We start from the raw sequence: 20,121 nt of genomic DNA, 5'->3' as shown, positions 1-20,121 counted from the left end.
CCCACTATGAGGGATTTTCAGAAATGTAGGTCCATTTCTGTTGGAGGAATTCTGTGACAGGGGCAGGATATTTTTAATGCCTTAGTTTATCAAGGGTCAATTAAGCCCTGGCAGGATGAAGCCTAGAAACAGGTGCGGCCTCCTTCTCTTTAGGACATTTAATTTCTTGGCAAAGTAGAGAGTCTGGCTGTTTGTATGGACCATTCTTGTGTGCTGATTTCCAGGGCCCCTCTTATCTTAGTCTGTAAGACTGATCTTAGTTCTGCCCCAGCCTCCAGCTGCTGTGAATGAGACCATAACCCACTTCAAGTCTCTGTGGTCAAAGACAGAACACAATTTGAAGTCAACCAATTCTCTGAGATTCCAATTTCTTACAATTTTCCTTGACATTAGTGACAAAACAAGGGAATCCCACTCTTTATTTGTGTTGATTTAAAGGGTCTCCAGTTGTTTCTGCTTGCTTGGATACATCTGTTCTTCTGAAAGTGTCACTCATACTTCTCCACTTGGTGGAGAAGCATATCAATTCTATCTCAATAGGCCATCTCACTCTGAATGTCAAGCACACCGACTGTGCTGCCAAATAAGGGAAGGGACAACATGGTCATTTAAAAACTAGAACTATTCCTACAAATGCTACACATTTCTAATTCCAGATGTTGATCTATTCACTGACAATTTCTGCACTAGTGAAATCATTCAGATCTGTTTTTTTAAAGGGCTAACTTTTTGTCTGTTTCTTCACTAAAATCCACCTTTACAGGCATAGACCCAAACCACCCTCCCAATTACAGCACGGTTAAGGTATTCCCGGTTATAGTGATTTCATTTTTCAAGGTGGAATATAATTAAGGGCTGCCTGATGCAGAAATGCTTTCATTTGGTTTTCCCCATCAGCCATTTTGAGTCATTTGCACACTACTTTCTTGTCACTATCCTTTTTTTAGAGGTAGAGTTATTATGTTACAACACTGTCTCCTATTTAAAATAGCAACAGTCTTGTTCATTACATTGCAGCAGTGTTGTAACACAATAACCTACTTAAAAAAAAACATCAAATATACTTGGTGGGAGAAGATCAAGGGTGGAATTAGGTGAAAGTAGGCACTATTTTGCAAAAAAAGACTTTGTGGAAAAGGGGAAGGGAGCAAAGAATGATGGGAGGCTGCCTCCTTCCAACTCAGATGCCGAAAACATATGGTGAATTTCAGCCTGGGAAATGAGGGGATGAAAGTCCAAATGCAGAAAGCCTAGCATCAACTTGCAGCATCCAAAGGAAATCCAAAGCAAGGCTAAAATAAGGTATGTCTTAAATGCGGAAACAGTCACTATAGGAATATCCAAGATCTGCAGTGTGCATGATTTAAAAAATATGAAGAATATCCTACAAGGGGCATCAGAGGATATGTGTATTTAGATTAGGAACTTCCTAATATTTTAAATTATCTCCTACTATGTCCTGATTGTCTCATTTGGAGATTTCCTGCTCCTTGGAGCATACTTCCTCCTTGCTTTCCTTCAGAACAGACAGAATGAGGACAACAGAATGGCTAGACAGTTATATATATTTCTCTCCTCTCTTTCTATACATTTCTTAATAAAACTATATTATTCTTTTAAGTAACTTGGTGTTTTACTCTCCTGCATATTTAAACTCTGCCAACATTTACCGCTCATCAAAAAAGAGTCCTCAAGATTTGGCAATAGATTGCTGGAGGCAGAACTGAAGGTACTCAGTGTACTTTGAGAATGATTTCTCAGGGGCTTTTAAATACCTCCCCTTTCTAGTCCATACTCATCAGGATCATAAGAAAGATCAGAAACCATAAAACAAAGATCATTCTTTTTGCTTCAGGCACCTTTGGTTCTCAGAACTAGTAGAACTATCAATTGAAGATATATGGACGTTTCTACTACAACCAGGTATCCTGGGATAGGGTCCTCTAGTCCACCCCTTGGTGGACCTTCTACAGTAGCTTTTCTCAAATTTTCTTACTGTTGTGAAACCCCCAAAACATTCTTCAGGCTTCAAGAAACCCCAGAAGTGGTGCAGTTGTGCACAATATGATTGGGAAGCATAGCTGTGTTCATGCCCACCTGGGGCCCCTCCCCTTCCCACCCTCTCCAGGCCCATAATTGTCCATTTTTGGAAGGGGGAGGTGGGTCAATAGGACCATATGACATATCACCTGATAAATGTTTAACAAATTAAAAAAAATATTTAAATTACTTAATTCCAACCCATTCTGGAAACTCCTGGGTTTCACGAAACCCTGGTTGAGAAAGCCTGTTCTAAAATTATATGATTGGCAGGTAATCTTCCTAGAGGCTGATTTGCTTTCTGAAAGCAGACAAAGCTTCCTACAAGAAACTTACTTTCCTTCATGTTGATTGTGGCCAATGGTGAGGGAGCAAAACTGTCTGTGATCTGAGGCAGCCAGGAAAAGGAGCAACAGTGCAGAACCCAGAATTTGCTAAGAAAAGCCAGGATTCAGCATCATATGCAGACCTAATCCTGATTTCACAAACAAAAATTAAAATAAGTCATGGTTTCATATTGGAACTAAGCCTTGATCAGTCATCCCTGAGAAACATAGCCTCGTATTTGTTTCTTTGTATTGAGACTCATAGAATTGTAGAATAACAGAGTTGGAAGGGGACATACAGGCCATCTAGTCCAGCCCCCTGCTCAATGCAGGATCAGCCTAAACAATCCATGAAAAGTATATGTCCAGGTGCTGCTTAAAGACTGCCAGTGAGGGGGAGCTCACTATCCCCTTAGCCACAAGTACCCCAAGATCTTGTTCACATATACTGCTACCCAGAAGTATACCTCCCATCCAGTATGCATGCTTCTCATTTCCATGACCCAGATGTAGAACTCTGCATTTATCCTTATTGAATTGCCTCTTGTTCTCATTTGCCCACTTTTCCAGTGTGTTCAGATCTTGTTGAACTCTGTCTTCTGGGATGTTTGCTACTCCTCCCAATTTGGTGTCATCTGCAAATTTAATGAGGAGTCCCTCCACCCCCTCATCCAGATCATTGATAAAATATTGAAAAGTACCAGACCCAGTACCGAGTCCTGTGGTACCTCATTGCTCAGCTCCCTCCAATCTGATGAAATACCACTGACCACTACTCTTTAGGTGTGGTTTTCTAACCAGTTTCCCTATCTACCTAACCATCCAAAAATCCATTCTGTAGTCCTCCAGTTTACCCATCAGAACCTCATGGGGAACCTTGTCAGAAGCCTTATTGAAATCGAAGTAAACAACATCAACCGAGTTTCCACAATCTAGTAAGCCTGTCACTTGGTCTAAAAGGGAAACCAGGTTGTGCTGACAGGACCTGTTGGTGACAAAGCTGTGCTGACTTTTCAGGATCAACAAATAGTCCTTCAGAGGTTTGCAGATCACACCCTTTAAAGTCTGCTCCATTATCTTGCCGTACATAGGCATATGATTGAGGTGTGGGGGATGACTGGGAACAATATCAGTAGGTCCCACCCTATGTCGCCTTATGCCAAATTGGTGGGTTCATATTGGTGTGACTCCCATTAGGCCATGCATCAGCCAGGCTGGAACAGCTGAGTTAGGTTTCTGGGCCAGTAGAGTTACACCACCATAGGGATGTTATGCACATTATTTATTTGTTATTTTTGTATTGTATACAATATTGAATTGTATTTTAGGCCTAGTCATTGTTCCAGGCAGTTTGCTTTAAAAAAAAACAGCATCTCTGGGAGAAGGAAGTGGGAGGTGGCTGTGAAGGTAGGAATTGGAGGCGGAGATAGTGTTACTTCAGCTCCACACATTTCCTTAGCATGTGGCTTGCTGGTTGCTCTCCTCTATCTTGCGTTTTTTAGTTGGGGGAATCCACTTTATGCGATTCCCCAGCTAGCACTTTAAAATGGAGGATGTAGCTACCGGTTTTCCGCTTAGACACTGAATGTTGGTGATGTCATGCAAAATGCAAAAAATATGGTGTCTGCATAAGGTGAGTATTTCACTATATTTATTGGGTGCAGAATAGACCTTGGCCCGTGAGGTCAGAAAGTTGCATGACACTTAGCAGAAATTGTTTCACAGCACACATCAGAGAAATTGAAGTCACCCATAATTACAAGGTTGCCAGGACATTCTATCAAGCTGCTCAGGGAGGGCAGCACCCACAACCTCACACTGGTCTGATGGTCTGTAGCAGACACCAACCACTAAACTCTTTGTTTTCCTCTCACTTATCTTAGCCTAGAGAAAACTTCTGTGCCACCTCTCCAGGAAACTTGCTTGAGGTGGCTTATAAAGTAAAACACAATAAAAACATAAAAAATAGCAATAATTAAAACCTATTGAGAGGTATGAAAATGCTTTTATTGATGGGTATTTGCCATCAATTCATACAAGTATAGTTTTAGATCTGTAGCTGAAATGCTTATTGCAAGGAGTTGTAGAAGCACTATATATTTAAATTTAAAGTCTTGGATGCAACCCTGAGATTGTCCAGTTAAAAGAATAGGAAAATAATTGCCCTGACAGTCTGACTCTCAGAGGGTATTTAGGACTTTCTCTGGAGTGACTTTGTCCATGGTATTCGCAGCATTCGTCTCCAACACCATAATTCGAAAGCATCTATTCTCCTCCTGTCTTCCTTCTTCAGGGTCCAGCTTTCACATCCATAGGTTGTTATGGGGAAGACAATGGCATTGACTAGCCGGCACTTTGCATTAAGGCTGATATCCTTACTCTTCCATATTTGGTTCATCCCTAACATTGTGTTCCGGCCCAGTGTTATTCACCATTTGATTAAAGGGATAGGACTTCTTTAAAAATCCAGGCTTGTTATCAATGCTAAAGGTAAAGGTAAAGGTAAAGGTATCCCCTGTGCAAGCACCGAGTCATGTCTGACCCTTGGGGTGACGCCCTCCAGCGTTTTCATGGCAGACTCAATACGGGGTGGTTTGCCAGTGCCTTCCCCAGTCATTACCGTTTACCCCCCAGCAAGCAAGCTGGGTCCTCATTTTACCGACCTCGGAAGGATGGAAGGCTGAGTCGACCTTGAGCCGGCTGCTGGGATTGAACTCCCAGCCTCATGGGCAAAGCTTTCAGACGGCTGCCTTACCACTGTGCGCCACAAGAGGCTCTTATCAATGCTAGGTGTGTTATAAACTGAATTGTCCATAAATAATGTGGCCTGACTTAGCAGCTAAACAAAACAATATGTAATAAATGTAAAATGATACATGCTGATTGTTTTAGTTCTGTTTTACACTTCTTTTCATTACTTCTGTTTAGTTGGCAATAGTATGCTTCACCCTTATCCTTTAGTGAAGTGATCAATCAATACTTTCTTATTAGGTGCAAGTATTGATGATTTTATCTATGCCGTGAGGGGTCAGAATATCTTTGCAGAAACAGCCACGAACAGTAATGTCAGTGACCAGCTAATACACAACGGAGCTATAAAAGTAGCCAAGGAAAATGAGGTAAATTTAATGTTCTTGTGTAAGGAAACAGAAAGGCTCTTTATTATAAGTAGGAGACGTCATAGAAGTTTGAAAATAATAGACTTGTGATAAGACTGTTAACCAAGTGTACTCTGAAGTTATGTCTCTGAAGTTAAAATCAATGTATAAAGAAAATTTTAAATCTCATCAAGTGGAAAAAAAGACTTCTGAAATGTACTGTGTTTCTTTATCAATGTTTAGCTTCTCTGTTTAGCTCCTTGGATACATGACATTATGAAAATGTATATGGATAGAAAACGTAGGCCAAACCAAATTTCTCAAAGAAAAAAAATTTTTTTAAAGCATTCCCAAGTGATGCTCACATTTGACAGTCCAAGAGTGATTGAAGCTGGGAGTAATTTGGTTCTCACTAATTATATGGCTTCCTTGAGGTGCTCAGTTGTGAGATGGATGAAGAAGAAGAGCTGCAGGCCCTGTGGGAACTCTCGGCATTCCGCAGGGCCAGCAAAACAGAGCTCTTCCACCAGGTCTATTGTTGGGGCCAGGGTCGGTGAGGAAGATCAAGGGGGGCCCCCTCTGGTGTCAAGCAACAACTTGAGTCATCTTAACAGTCCTTCCTTCCCCTCTCTAGAGGTAGCGTTGGGTGGGGTAATACTCATCCATGTTCTCTTTTATTGTGATTTTATGTCTTGGGTTTTGTGTCCTTTTAATGGAGGTTTTAATGGGTTTTTATCGGACCTCTGTAACCCGCTACGAGCTGGCTCCGGGAATGGCGAAGAATAACTTTAATAATAATAATAATAATAATAATAATAATAATAATAATAATAATAATAATAATAATAATGTTGAAGAAGAAGAAGTTAGTTCTTATATGTCGCTTTTCTCTGCCTGAAGGAGTCCCAAAGTGGCTTACAGTTGCCTTCCCTTTCCTCTCCCCACAACAAGCACCCTGTGAGGTGGGTGAGGCTGAGAGAGCCCTGATATTACTAATACGTCAAGTTTTTCAGTGCTGTGGCGAGCCCAAAGTCACCTAGTTGGCTGCATGTGCGGGAGCAGGGAATCAAACCCGGCTTGCCAGAATAGAAGTCTGCAGTCCTAACCACTACACCAAGCAGCCTTTTTATTTTGTCTTTCCTTTACAGATGACACAGTTTAAAAGGCTGATTACTTTAATGTGGTTTTTATACACATTGTTTCAAAAACAATACTAGCATTTCATTCCTAATGCTCTGAACTTTAAAGCAATAATATTTTATGACTAATTACGGCTGTTCCACAGCTGTTCTCTAATATGCTTTTAAAATGTTCATTAGCTGATATTTAGATAAAGGCAGTCGTTCAAGAGCCAGGCAAAAGAAACACATAGAACGATTATGTATGGGATGATAAAGTCGGGCTGGCAGCAGAATTGAAATGGGGCTAATCCATGCTTATGCATGATATTGCTGCTATCCCAGCCCCCTCCTGGCCCAGGCCTGATTTAGGGCCTCTCATAGCCTGTGGTAAGGGAACACTGATTCTTCAGTGTTCCCTTTATTGCTAAGGCCACCATTGAATCGGCGGGCCTGTGCACACAGGAAGCTTAGCTCCTCCCTGTGCTATGGTGGTCGGGGGTGGACCAAATATGCCCCGCTAGGCTCCACAGCATTGCATGGCACTGCAGGGTCAATTGGGGCTGTGTGTGGTATTGTGCAGGAAGCTGGGATTGTGGTCTCCTGCAATCCCACTGTCCTGTACAATTGAACCCCCCCCACACTGCCCCCACTGCAGTACAATCATTCTGCTGTGGTGGCGTGCCCCAGGGGGATGCATTTCAGTGCAGAGCTGGTCTGTCACCAAAATGTGTCCTCTGTGGGGATGGGAAGGGGGGTAGCAGCTTGCACCACTTTACAATGTCCCCCATGCGTCCTCCGTTAATGACGAAGCATGCTGCTCCAACCCAATGCTCCAGCAATGGCCTGGTGCAGCTGCTGCCGTGGATAATCAGCCATTGTGTGAGTCTCACAATGGTTTTCAGGTCTAAATCTGTATCAGGAGGATTGCATAAATTCATATATAGCCTACCCTTCAAGGCACAATCTATAGAATAAGTTCTTGTATACATGGATTTTTCATCACTAAAGTATGAGTGATGAATTACTGCTTTATTTACTCAATCTCTCTTTCCTTCAGAAATACAGGTTTACTCTTATGTGTCATATGGAAGTAAAGAACTGCTTTCCTGTGCTTGTCAACATAATCAGCAATGCATTTTTGAAAATGTTTAATTCTACTTCTCATATTCACATCTGGAATCACATATTTTATTATGTAAGTAGTTCAACTGAACCTTAAGATGTCCCTGCTTGTATCTATGTTTTTTTGGGGGGGGTAACTTTATAAATAAATATTTTAATTGGGGAGCCTCTTCATTCATATGAATAATCATCACCCTAAGTGTCTATACACACGCACACACATACACAGACATATATTAGATTGCACTTAGATTGCCTGCCCATACTTCCTTGCTCAAAGTTCTGCTTGAATCATAGAATCATAGAGTTGGAAGGGGCCATACAGGCCATACACCGAGGAGCTCCGCAACAAGAAACGGGAACTGAGACGGCTAGAGCAAGTTTGGAGGAAGACTCATGACAAAGCCTCGAGAACATCTTATAGAATGCAGATGAAGGCCTGTGAGATGGTGGTGAAGTCAGTAAAACGCAATTTTTACTCAGCTACCATCGCATCTGCAGACTCACGCATCTGCAAAACAGTAGCCAATTGGACATCATCTGTGAGGCATTTGCGAGTCATTTTACAGATAAAATCTCGACACGCCGCCACGACTTCCCACCAACCTTAGATACAAAAAGTGAACTAGAGGCCCCTTGGCCGTCTTTGGAGAAAACTATGAGTAACTTCAGATGACTCACGCTGACTGAAGTGGACAGGATACTAGCAACAGCAAGGCCAACCGCATGCCCACTAGACCCTTGCCCATCCTGGCCCTAAAGAAGTCCGCCTGGTCTCAACCAGGGACAGAGCATTCTCTGTTCTGGCCCCTACCTGGTGGAACGAGCTCCCGGAGGAGATCAGGTTCCTGATGGAGCTTAAACAGTTCCGCAGGGCCTGCAAAAAGGAGCTCTTCTGCCAGGCATTTGGTTGAGACCAGATGCAATCAACAGTGACTGAAAGGCCCCTGCCCCCCCTGCCCCCCCTCAGAATTCCACCAACATGCTCTGGACCTGTTTGTATTGTTGCACTGTTGTAATGTCTATATTATTTATACTGTTACATTGTTATATGGTTACAACCATTAGTTTTCATTGTAAAGTTATTCACATGTTTATAGATTGTTTTATGTATTGTTGTTTGTTCTTATGTAAACTGCCGTGAGCCCCTGGGGAGGGCGGTATATAAATATAATAAATAAAATAAATCTAGTCCAACCCCCTGCTCAATGCAGGATAAGCCCAAAGCATCCTAAAGCATCCAAGAAAAGTGTGTATCCAACCTTTGCTTGAAGATTGCCAGGGACTAAAAAAGAAAAGGGAAATGGAGGGAAATGGAGGGAAGGACAGAGCTCTAAAGAAGAATATCTACAGGTTACTAGGCACTGTAGATCAATCATCAGAAAGGCCAAAGCTGACAGTGAGCTAAGATTGGCCAGGGAAGCCCATTGTAACAAGAAAAGATTTTTCAGTTATGTGAGGAGCAAACGAAAAGTAAAGTAAAGGAGGCAATAGGCCCACTGTTGGGTGCAGATGGACAAACTCTAACGGAGGATGCAGAGAAAGCAGAAAGGCTCAGCGCCTATTTTACATCTGTTTTTTCCCACAGGTCAAAGGGTTTAGGCACATCTAGAGATGGCAGTAGCCAAGGGATAGTGTCTGGGTGGCAGGTTGACATGGACAGAGAGGTTGTCAAGAGGCATTTAGATGCACTTGCTTAATATTTGCTTGCCTCTAGACTAGCGATCCCCAACCTGTGGGCCGCGAACCATATGTGGTCCTTCGACTAATTGGAGGTGGGCCCCGAAGGATGCCTTCTCCCCCCCCCCGGCCCTTTACTTCATCCTCCCCGGCCCTTTACAACCCACTTCGGGTGTCATTGTCTCCCATCACTCCCAGATGGGACTATCTCGTTGCAGAGAAACAAGCTCAGGGTTCCCATTGATTTGTCATTGTCATGAGTTAAAATTTCCATGAAAATAAAATATTCCTTATGTTCATTGTTGTGGCATGTCTGTATCTTATTTTGAAGGGATGTTTAAACATTACCATAGCGATCAGAGAGCGTTAGGGCAGTGGTTGAGAGTGGAGGAGTAAACTACCCCCCCCCACCGGGCCTCAGTAAAAGGCGTTGAGTGGCCCCCAGTGAGTGGTCCCCAGCGTTGAGTGGCCCCCGGTGATAAAAAGGTTGGGGACCACTGCTCTAGACCACAGGTCAATTGCTATATTTAAATTTTGTTACTAGTTTCTAAATCTACTAAATATGCCAATATATTTATTATAAATCTATAAAAGATTTGTTGCTAAATGATTTTTCTGATTCCTTTTCCAGGCTGGATTCACTGATCTGTGGATGTATTTTGCTAGACAAAACTTTATGGGAATTATTGTTTTATTTCCTACATTTGCACCACACTTTGCAATGAACAGCGTTCGTGACTACAAGGTAAAATACACCAGTACAGTTTCTTCTGGGCAATATGCATGAAATATGTATTTGGAATGGCTATTACTGTGATTTTAATTGAGAAAGCGTTGTCATAATCATATAGAACTTTAAATGACCTGTGTTTACAGTGGCAGTCCTAGCATCAGCTATAACTTTGCAGAAAAATTCCTATTCTCTGTATATAGTCCTGTTCTGCAGATTTTTTGATCTATACTCTGAGGCCATTGTCCAGAACTAAATATAAGAGGCAGGGAAGGGACCTGAGGAACATCTCATTTTCCTTCCCCCCCATTTATTATTTCTTTTCAACTAAAGCCACCATAACTTATCCCTTTTTCCTGCTTTGTTCTCTTTCCAACCTACCAACTAATCTACCTCTTTATATGTATGTATGTTCTTATAAGATCATCCTAGGCCTAGTTTAAAGAGGGATTTCCCTTTTTCTTTGAGACTTCATTAAAACTATAGTTTTAGCGTTCTTATTGTTAGTATTCAAAAGGTACTTAAAACATTAACAAGGAATATTTTCTTAATTATCTCAAGAGTCCCAGTTTAATTTGGGAAAGAATGTGTGCACAAAAAACAATAGGGATATTAAACCTGGCCAATTTAGACAAATTAACTATTTTCACATCCTGATCCTAACCAAGGGAAAGGAAATGATAATATTGGGCAACTTTAACTAACCTTATATTGATTGAATAAATGCATGTTCCAGTCAGGCCAAAAAGGTAAAGCAACTATCCTGTGTGACTGGTGTGAGAGAAAGGGCCATTGATTTGCTGTTTTAGATATGTGAGAGTTTTCTGATATCTGATTTCCCTCTGCCCACTCTATATTCCTGCCCATCTTTTGGAAGTGTTAAAATGCAGACTTCTGTGCATGCTTTGTAATGGTGTCTAGCTTCTGGGGGTTCCAATGTTTTCCTGTGCTTGATCTGCTCTGAAAATGAAAGCAAATCCCTCCTGTATGTATATGTAGAAAGACTACAATGACAGTAAGAAAAGAGATCTTGGAAGTTAATGTGAATTTGGTAAAACTAGATAGTAGCATTCTGTTTAACGCAACTTGGTTCCTGTTTAAACAAATAAAGTTGTTTATTCAAGATTATAAGAAATACTTTGTCATTTCTTTTTCTAGTTAAAAATTCACTCCCAGCTACGGGTCTCAGGACTCTTTCCTTCAGCATACTGGTGTGGACAAGCTCTAGTGGATTTTCCGTTGCATTGGATTATACTCCTTTTAGCATTTGGAACACAGTGGATTCATGTTGTTGTCAGTGACAGCGTGTTTAAGACATCCGTCATTTTTTGCTTTGTAAGTTTGATTATTTGCATCCATTTAAAAAGTGATCATTACAGTATTTTTTAAAATTTAATTTTCAGTTAAAATAGTTAGAGTCGTGTGAACCATTTCCATCCTGGAGACTCCACACCAGGTTGCAGGCTGGAGTTTCAGCTGGGGCAAGTTGCCCCACCTCACTGGGGAGCATTTGGCCCAGTGCACCTCATCTGCCATGGATTTGTGCTCCCACATCGAAACACACTCGCTGGACACTCAAGCTACAGCAAGCCACAATCACACTCCCTGACGTTTCGAGGGGAGGAGGGGGGGGGGGAGAACCTAACCAGCCTTTTCCTTTCTGACATATGTGAGCTATTCACATCTGACATATGTGAGCTATAACAGAGGAGAGCAACGAAGATGATCTAGGGCCAAGGGACCAAGCCCTATGAAGATAGGTTGAGGGACTTGGGAATGTTCAGCCTGGAGAAAAGGAGGTTGAGAGGGAACATGATAGCCCTCTTTAAGTATTTGAAAGGTTGTCACTTGGAGGAGGGCAGGATGCTGTTTCCGTTGGCTGCAGAGGAGAGGACACGCAGTAATGGGTTTAAACTACAAGTACAACGATTTAGGCTAGATATCAGGGAAAAAAATTCACAGTCAGAGTAGTTCAGCAGTGGAATAGGCTGCCTAAGGAGGTGGTGAGCTCCCCCTCACTGGCAGTCTTCAAGCAAAGGTTGGATACATACTTTTCTTGGATGCTTTAGTATGCTTAGGGCTGATCCTGTGTTGAGCAGGGGGTTGGACTAGATGGCCTGTATGGCCCCTTCCAACTTTATGATTCTATGATTCTAATCCCCAGATTGTACAATTAGAATATAAAATATATAGAAGAAATCAAACAATGAAATCCAAAAATAAAAATTAGACCTAAGACTTTATAGTATTTTTTCTTTTCTCTTATTGTTCATTCAACACAGTGGTCTTGAACAACTCTTAAGAGTATATTTTGAAGCAATTATGGAAAAGCTACTCATATGATAGGTTTTATGCAGTTGATTCAAAATGTTTCTGTATTTCTACAATAGCACCTAAAAACTTAGTGACCCTATATGTAACCTACCCATCTTCATTGCTCAGTAGCCTTAAAAGTCTTGGCAGATCTTGAAACAGAATTCTTACTAAATAGGGGAATAATCAGCTCCTGTTTGGGCTTTAAAAACTGAGGGCAGCTTGAAAGCACATGGTCAGTGGATTCATCACAATTAAGATCACAATAGCATGTTCCCTCTATGAAATACCGGCATATCTACCTGACAAGACTGCAGATAGTAAAACATTAAGACACAGCAACATAAAGATGTTTAGATTTATGATACGTTAAATCACAAAAATACATTGGGATTAGAGCTGACAAGGGAATGCCGACCTATCAAGGTTGATCAGACTCTTTTTGACCTTATTGATGTACTTTTATAATCCAGTTGTTTCCAATGAATTTCAATCAAACATTACTTCTTCAATCTTTTGATTATATTGAAATCCCTAATCATGTAATTGGTGAATTATAATGGTGAATTGGTGAATAATTGGTGAATTATAACACCAATTATAATTCACCAATTTATCCCAGGTGCTCTTATGATTGTCAATTTAATAAGATTGAGCAAACTTAACTCCAGATCTGACTACAGGATCTTTAGCTTTAAAACATAATTAATAAATAAATAAAAAAATAAATAAATAAATAAATAAATAAATAAATAAATAAATAAATAAATAAATAAATAAATAAATAAATAAATAAATGCCCTCATAAGAGATTTCATCACTTCAGCTCTTAGAATAACACCAGCCACACATTTGGATGCACCTAGTAAACGAAGAGCCTCTTGTGGCGCAGTGTGGTAAGGCAGCAGAAATGCTGCCTGAAGTTGTCTGCCCGTGAGGCTGGGAGTTCAATCCCAGCAGCCGGCTCAAGGTTGACTCAGCCTTCCATCCTTCCGAGGTCGGTAAAATGAGTACCCAGCTTGCTGGGGGGTAAACGGTAATGCCTGGGGAAGGCACTGGCAAACCACCCCGTATTGAGTCTGCCATGAAAACGCTAGACGGTGTCACCCCAAGAGTCAGGCATGACCCGGTGCTTGCACAGGGGATACCTTTACCTTTACCTAGTAAATGAAGAAACTTAATTAGTGGTTGAGTGGGACTATTTAATTTGAGTGATGTGATGTGCTGATCCTCGTCCTGATTCTCCAAATAAAGACTTTTACTTAAAGCTTCATCCTGAAGCCTGAGAGTGTGGCACGAATCTGCTGGGGTTCAACTGCTTGGTTCATGACAAATTGACAGAGACTCTAATTCTCCCTGTTAATCCTCAAACACTGAACGCCTTGCCAAGCATGGCTGTGGCACTGGTAGAGAACCCAGGGTTTACAAATCCTACTGAAGGACTGTGAGATGGAGCCATGGCTCCAATACTGCACCCAGCGGACATTGCCCAAACTGGGGTTGATGGGGCCATGGGAGGAATCCCAGTGGCCAGACCTCAAAATAAAATGAAAGCATGGCTAACACAAATTTGGAAAATAATCCCATACTGTAGGATTCTTATTGGAACAGAGTTACTTCTTCAATTTGCCTTCAAAATAGATAGTCTTCAGGACAATCTATGTGCACTTCAGTTTACTTTCTTGCTGGGAAATTTATGGCACACTGCAAGTGAATCTTGTTTCTGGACTTAAATTTGCCAAGAGAACATGCTCTGCAGTGGTATCAAGTGCATGTAGTAATCACAAGACTGTTTCATTATTTGCTACTTTTATCCAACAATAAATTTAAATGTGACCTTCTTTATAACAGGTGGTATTTCTGCTTAGCTATGGCATGTCAGTCGTCTTGTTGCTGTATATAGTTGCTTTCATATTTCGCAAAGGACATTTTACAAGCAGTTTCTGGTCTTTCACCTTAATTATGGTAAGTATATGGTCAGACCATTGATTTCTCTGGGATTTCTTTAGAGGCATATGATCTTGGCACGCATCCTGGATTGCCTAGGCCACTAAACACAACAATCTGTGGTTGCTGGAGTAATCCAAAATGGCTGCTGCAAAGATGAGGGGGGAGAGAGAAAGAATGGGTATATAGGAAACAAGAAGGAATATGGGGTACAAAGTCAGAGAGGAAAGAAAGAGGCAAGACAAATGAAACAAAAGCAAGGAGAAAGTGGAACTGGAATTAAGCATGGCAGGGGTAGAATCTGTCAGGGGAACTGAGGGTAAAAAGGACAGGAGTGAGACTGGCAGATGGGAGAGGTTGAGAATGGCAGGACAGGAGGAAACAGGGAAAGGGGAGAAGCTACAAAGGCTAAATGGGAGGGGAGGCAGAAATAGTACATGAAAGAGGATAACTTGGGAAGGAATGCGATTCTTCAGCTCCAGATGTTCTTGCAGATCTCAGCTTTTAAAATCTAACCATCTGTTTAAGGCAGCCTTTCTTAACATTTTTACCATTGAGGACCCCCTGAAACATTCTTCAGGCTTCAAGAAACCCCCAAAGTGTCACAACCATGCAGAATATGGTTGAAAACACAGCTTTGTACGTGCCCACACAGGGCCCTTCTTCTTCCCACCCCTCCCAGATCCATCATTGGCCATTTTAGGAGGGGTGGGTAGATCGACATGACCATACATGGTCATATCACCTGATACTGTTTAACACATTTTAAAATATATATTAAAAATATCTCCTACATATTCAGGAAACCCTTCCAGGGCAGTCAAGAAACCCCATGGTTTCACAAACCCCTCGTTTAAGGATAACACGTTGAAAACTTTTATTCATATTTTTAGTCACCAGCTATTGGAACAGATGTTTTTAAACATAAAGGCTCCATTTGAGAAAATTACAAATGAAATAGAAGAATGCATCCCTCTCTCCAAGGTGGGAGTCTTTCTGGAATTACAATAGATCTCCAGACTGTAGAGATCAATTTTCCAGAGAAAAATGGCAGGTTTTGAGTGTGACCTCTATGGCATCACATCCATCCTTAATTCTCTTCTCTCCCCTCCTCAAATTCTATAGTCCCTAGTCTCTGCCCTCAAATCTTCTTTCTCTAGATTTGATGAATAGCTGTGCAGGCGGGTTCCATGTATTCCCTGTAGCATATAATCAGCATCTCAGAGTCAGTAGATTACAACAAATGTCAGCCTCTGCACCACATTATCCTCGTGCTTCTCCTAATCTCAATTTGACCTCCCCAGATTGAGTCAGGCAGATTTCATGGAATAGCCTTGTTTGGATTAGGGCAACAGATGATGCCACAAATTTTGAATGACCAAAGTGGGGGTGGGAGTCTTCAATAGTCTTTACATGTTACATTTTCACTGTTTATAGTGAAAGTAAAATACTCTGGGTACTATTTTATTGAGTTTTTTGTTTATATTTTTAACCGCCCTTCCAAGCAGCTCAGTGCGGTTTACGACAAAAGGGTTAGAAAGGGGAGGGGGGAGATCTACCTACCTCATACATCACAGGAAATAGTGAAATACCTCTTTTAAATGATTTACTTGCCATATTCATGACACTCTAAATCGTACCATAAATAACAAATATAACATTTCTTACCAGAGTAACAAGAAATATAATTTTTAACAGTAGATGAGATAATTGGGATTGGGAGCAACAAGATTATTAACAGTAAATATGAGCAAATATTGTTCTGAATAGGCTTTGAATCAATTAGAGTCACCTTCACAGAAAGGAGGAATTTTGAAGAGGAATTTCCAGGGAGAGATGTTACCATATTCTGGGAGCCTTTCCGCACATAAATATAGTGAAATGCTGGTGAAGATGCTACATTTTTGTCATTTTGCATGACGTCACCAACATCCAGCGTCTGGGCAGTAATCAGCTCACTATATCCTCCATTTTAAAGTGCTAGTTGGGGAATCACATAAAGTGGATTCCCCAACCTAGAAAGTGCGAGCTCAGGAGAAATGTATGGAGGTGAAGAAGCACTATTTTCACCTCCAGTGTCCCGCCCTCATACCCACCTCCCTATCCCTTCTCCCGGGGATGGTTTTCTTTCTTTTTTTTAAGTGAACTGCCCGGGACAATTAATAGGCATACAAATGTGCAGGCAAAGCAAAAAATTATTTTTCCCAAGTTGTCACACAAAGCTTGCCTCTCTAAAGTCTCTCCCCACCCCCAAAATCAGGAACGAGATTATTTTTTTCAGTATCAAGACTCAAGTGTCCATAATGGGTGGCATTCAAAAAGCACTATGCATCTATGATTAGATGCACAGGTGTTTCAACGGAGAAGGATTGAATGTTTTAAAACAATTGGCGGGCATTGTGGGTCCTTTAAAAGTTTGAGAAAGGGGATTGGTTGCCTGGCTTGATTGACAGGCAGAAACGAGTTGCGTGTAAAGTGCATTGCTCTCCTCCACCATTTCAAGCAGGCATGCAGAGTATAAGGAGCGTGAAAAGGTGGCAGACCGAAGCGAGACAGGCAGAAAGTGAGGAATGGCCAGAGGCATGATTATTTTTAGTGCTATGCCATTACACTGGCGTAACACTATTTTTTTAGATGTGTGGAAATGCTCTGGTTTCTGACAATATGAGCAGCAATTGAAAATGGGTGCAATTTTACAAAATATCTTTTACAATTATGTCCTCTTATATTTTAGATGATCGCGATTTCTACTATAACCAGTATGATCTTCTATGAAAATATTTTTCGCTTTGAAGTGGCAATTTTTTTTATTCCTCTATATCCAGCACTAATCTTCACAATTACTTTTTTAACAGTAAGTCCAAATGCAGGGTTATCTACAGACTGTTGTGATTAGACTATACCACTGCAGTAGAGTAAGCAATACTACAGGTATTATAATTTACTCTCCAGGTCTTTAAAGCCACAGATGTGCAGATCTTATTTCCCTGGAAATCAGCACTATTTTGGCCTTTCTAATATTTCTAATGGCCTTTCTAATATTTGGCTTTCTAATATTTGGCCTTTCTAATCTTTGGTATCTAGAGCTGAAGTACTGGGTCTGCTTCATAATGATTCCGAAACATAAGAAATGATCAATTAAAACTCGGAATTTTGTTGCTGTGAGTCAAACTGGCCGTTACTTATTTCATGAGTTCACCATGGGGATTTGTAGCTATACTTCTACTGCAAGTCCTGGTGACAACTCCTGTATAAAAAGCAGTGATTGACCCTATTTTCATTGGGACTGTGGTGTTAAGGGATAGAAGGGCTCCTGATTCCTTCTCATGCCATTTTTGTCATTTGAGGCCACAGTGATTCACTCTGTTGGGAGCCTTCATATACACTGAATGCTTGTTTCTGCAGCCCTGGGTTGTCTCAGCTGCCAGAAGTGGTGCATGGGTGAGGTAAAGACCTTTCCACCCAATGTCATGGCACTTATCTAAATCATGTCTTAGCTGGATTTAACTTCAACCAACTCCATGTTAACCAATTCCCCATGATCTCCAGAGCCTATCCAAAGAGTCTGGGAATGTGGCCGTCCATCAACAGAAATGGTCGGGTATCATCAGCACACTGATGACAACTCAGTTGGAAACTTCAGACCTAGTGGGCAAGGGGATGCATGTACATGTTAAATAACATAGGAGAGTGAATAGCTCCCCCACATATCAGGGCTTGCCATTGGGAGACCCTCTCCCTCACTGTCACTCTCTGTCCCTGGTGTTGGAGAAAAGACTACAGCCATTTCAAAGCTGTGTCTTAGATCCCCCATTGGCTAGGTGCTGGACTAAATGCCTGTGATTGACAATGTTGAACACTGCTGTCAGAAACAGCAGCACTGACTTGCTTAGATCTAGTTGTCTCTGGAGAGTGTTCAAAAGGGTGAGCAGAGCTGTCTTCACTCCAAGGCCAGGTCACAAACCAAACTAAACTTGATCAAGTGCATGTCGAATTATCCACCTGTCAATTGCCAAACTTATGTCTATATTACCCCCTTAGGGGGGAAGTGGCTTCTGGAATTATTTGATTTTAAACTGAAATATAAATTGAGCCTCTTGTGGCGCAGTGTGGTAAGGCAGCAGAAATGCTGTCTGAAGCTGTCTGCCCATGAGGCTGGGAGTTCAATCCCAGCAGCTGGTTCAAGGTTGACTCAGCCTTCCATCCTTCTGAGGTCAGTAAAATGAGTACCCAGCTTGCTGGGGGGTAAATGGTAATGACTGGGGAAGGCACTGGCAAACCACCCCGTATTGAGTCTGCCATGAAAACGCTGGAGGGCGTCACCCCAAGGATCAGACATGACTCGGTGCTTCCACAGGGGATACCTTTACCTATAAATTATATTTTATGTGTTAAATATTAATGATTGTTTATATTGTTGTTATTGTTATTTTTATTGTTTATACTATTGTTATTATTCGCCCTGAAGGGTGAGGAAGGGTGAAATATAAAATTTTATTCACTTATAATAAAGGAAATGAAAATGTCAAACACCGCTTGCAATCATCCTGACTGTGACCAGGATTTTTTTTGGGGGGGGGGGTTACCTACATTTAAATACAGCAGTTTTTTTTTTTGTGAGGGGGTGGATTTTAATGGTCTGTGCACAAATAGAGGATGCAAAACTGTGCAGGGCTCGATGGGTTAAATCTCTTGTTTCCTAGTTCAGTGGCCCAGATCCAAATAATTTCTGCACAGGCACACAGCTTACTTTTTTACATACTGGTAGAGATTTTGATAATGTGCATTTTGGCCCTTGCTGTAGAAGGGGCTCCATTTATAGTAAAGGTAAAGGTATCCCCTGTGCAAGCGCCGAGTCATGTCTGACCCTTGGGGTGACGCCCTCTAGCGTTTTCATGGCAGACTCAATACGGGGTGGTTTGCCAATGCCTCCCCTAGTCATTACTGTTTTACCCCCCAGCAAGCTGGGTACTCATTTTACCGACCTCGGAAGGATGGAAGGCTGAGTCAACCTTGAGCCGGCTGCTGGGATTGAGCTCCCAGCCTCATGGGCAGAGCTCTCAGACAACATTTCTGCTGCCTTACCACTCTGCGCCACAAGAGGTTCCCATTTATAGTAGAAATATTCAAAAAAATGTTTTCATTTTTGGTGCTTTTAAAAGCCCGCCTCATTTCTTTTCTGGGTCATGTTCTGGAGTATTCAGATTTTTCTCAGCTCTAATTACAACGCTCTTGATCTTAATCTGTGTTTAGAACTGAATGTGGGGGGAAAGGGAAGAATTTTTAACTGTTGTGGGTATCCTGCCCTGTGTGGCTGTGGTCTGATAGTTTTAGTCCTTGATGTTTTGCCAGTAACTGTGGCTGGCATCTTCAGAGAATTTCTCCATGCCAAAGAATCTTCATTTCTAAATATTAGCTATGGTTCTCTTCTAGTTGATGGAGATTCCTGCAGAGTACATGGATCCATATATTTATACTCTACACAGAGAGATCTTTATATCTTCATTTGCGGTGAGAACTAAAGACATTATTTTTATTGAAAGGAATGCAATATTAAACAAAACAATATTTTTTTGCTGTCCACAGTTAGTCCCAAAGTAGTTTAAATAAGATCATGGGCATTGTATGTTCTGGCACTTTTCACAACCCTCCCATTACCTAAAAAATGATTCTTAAGAAGACAGGTAGTGAGGGATTAGCTTTTCTTCATACAAGTGAATCCATGCTGGGAAACATCACTGGTT

The 20,121-nt window shown here is 41.4% G+C and overlaps 1 protein-coding gene across 3 annotated transcripts in view; it reads left to right on the top strand.

The window, feature by feature from the left end:
• The window catches only part of LOC143833042 (ATP-binding cassette sub-family A member 10-like), a 113,630-nt gene that overhangs the window by 67,375 nt on the left and 26,134 nt on the right, over positions 1-20,121 (top strand). For all 3 annotated transcript variants that reach the window (XM_077328354.1, XM_077328353.1, XM_077328355.1), the window contains 7 exons: positions 5,358-5,485; positions 7,643-7,780; positions 10,019-10,132; positions 11,276-11,452; positions 14,282-14,395; positions 17,112-17,231; positions 19,811-19,888. In XM_077328354.1, coding sequence (XP_077184469.1) covers positions 5,358-5,485; positions 7,643-7,780; positions 10,019-10,132; positions 11,276-11,452; positions 14,282-14,395; positions 17,112-17,231; positions 19,811-19,888 — 869 coding nt within the window. The remainder of the gene's footprint in view (positions 1-5,357; positions 5,486-7,642; positions 7,781-10,018; positions 10,133-11,275; positions 11,453-14,281; positions 14,396-17,111; positions 17,232-19,810; positions 19,889-20,121) is intronic.

This window comes from Paroedura picta, chromosome 3 (genome assembly GCF_049243985.1).
Source record: "Paroedura picta isolate Pp20150507F chromosome 3, Ppicta_v3.0, whole genome shotgun sequence".
NCBI lineage: Eukaryota > Metazoa > Chordata > Lepidosauria > Squamata > Gekkonidae > Paroedura > Paroedura picta.
This window is presented reverse-complemented; position numbering and strand designations above follow the sequence as displayed.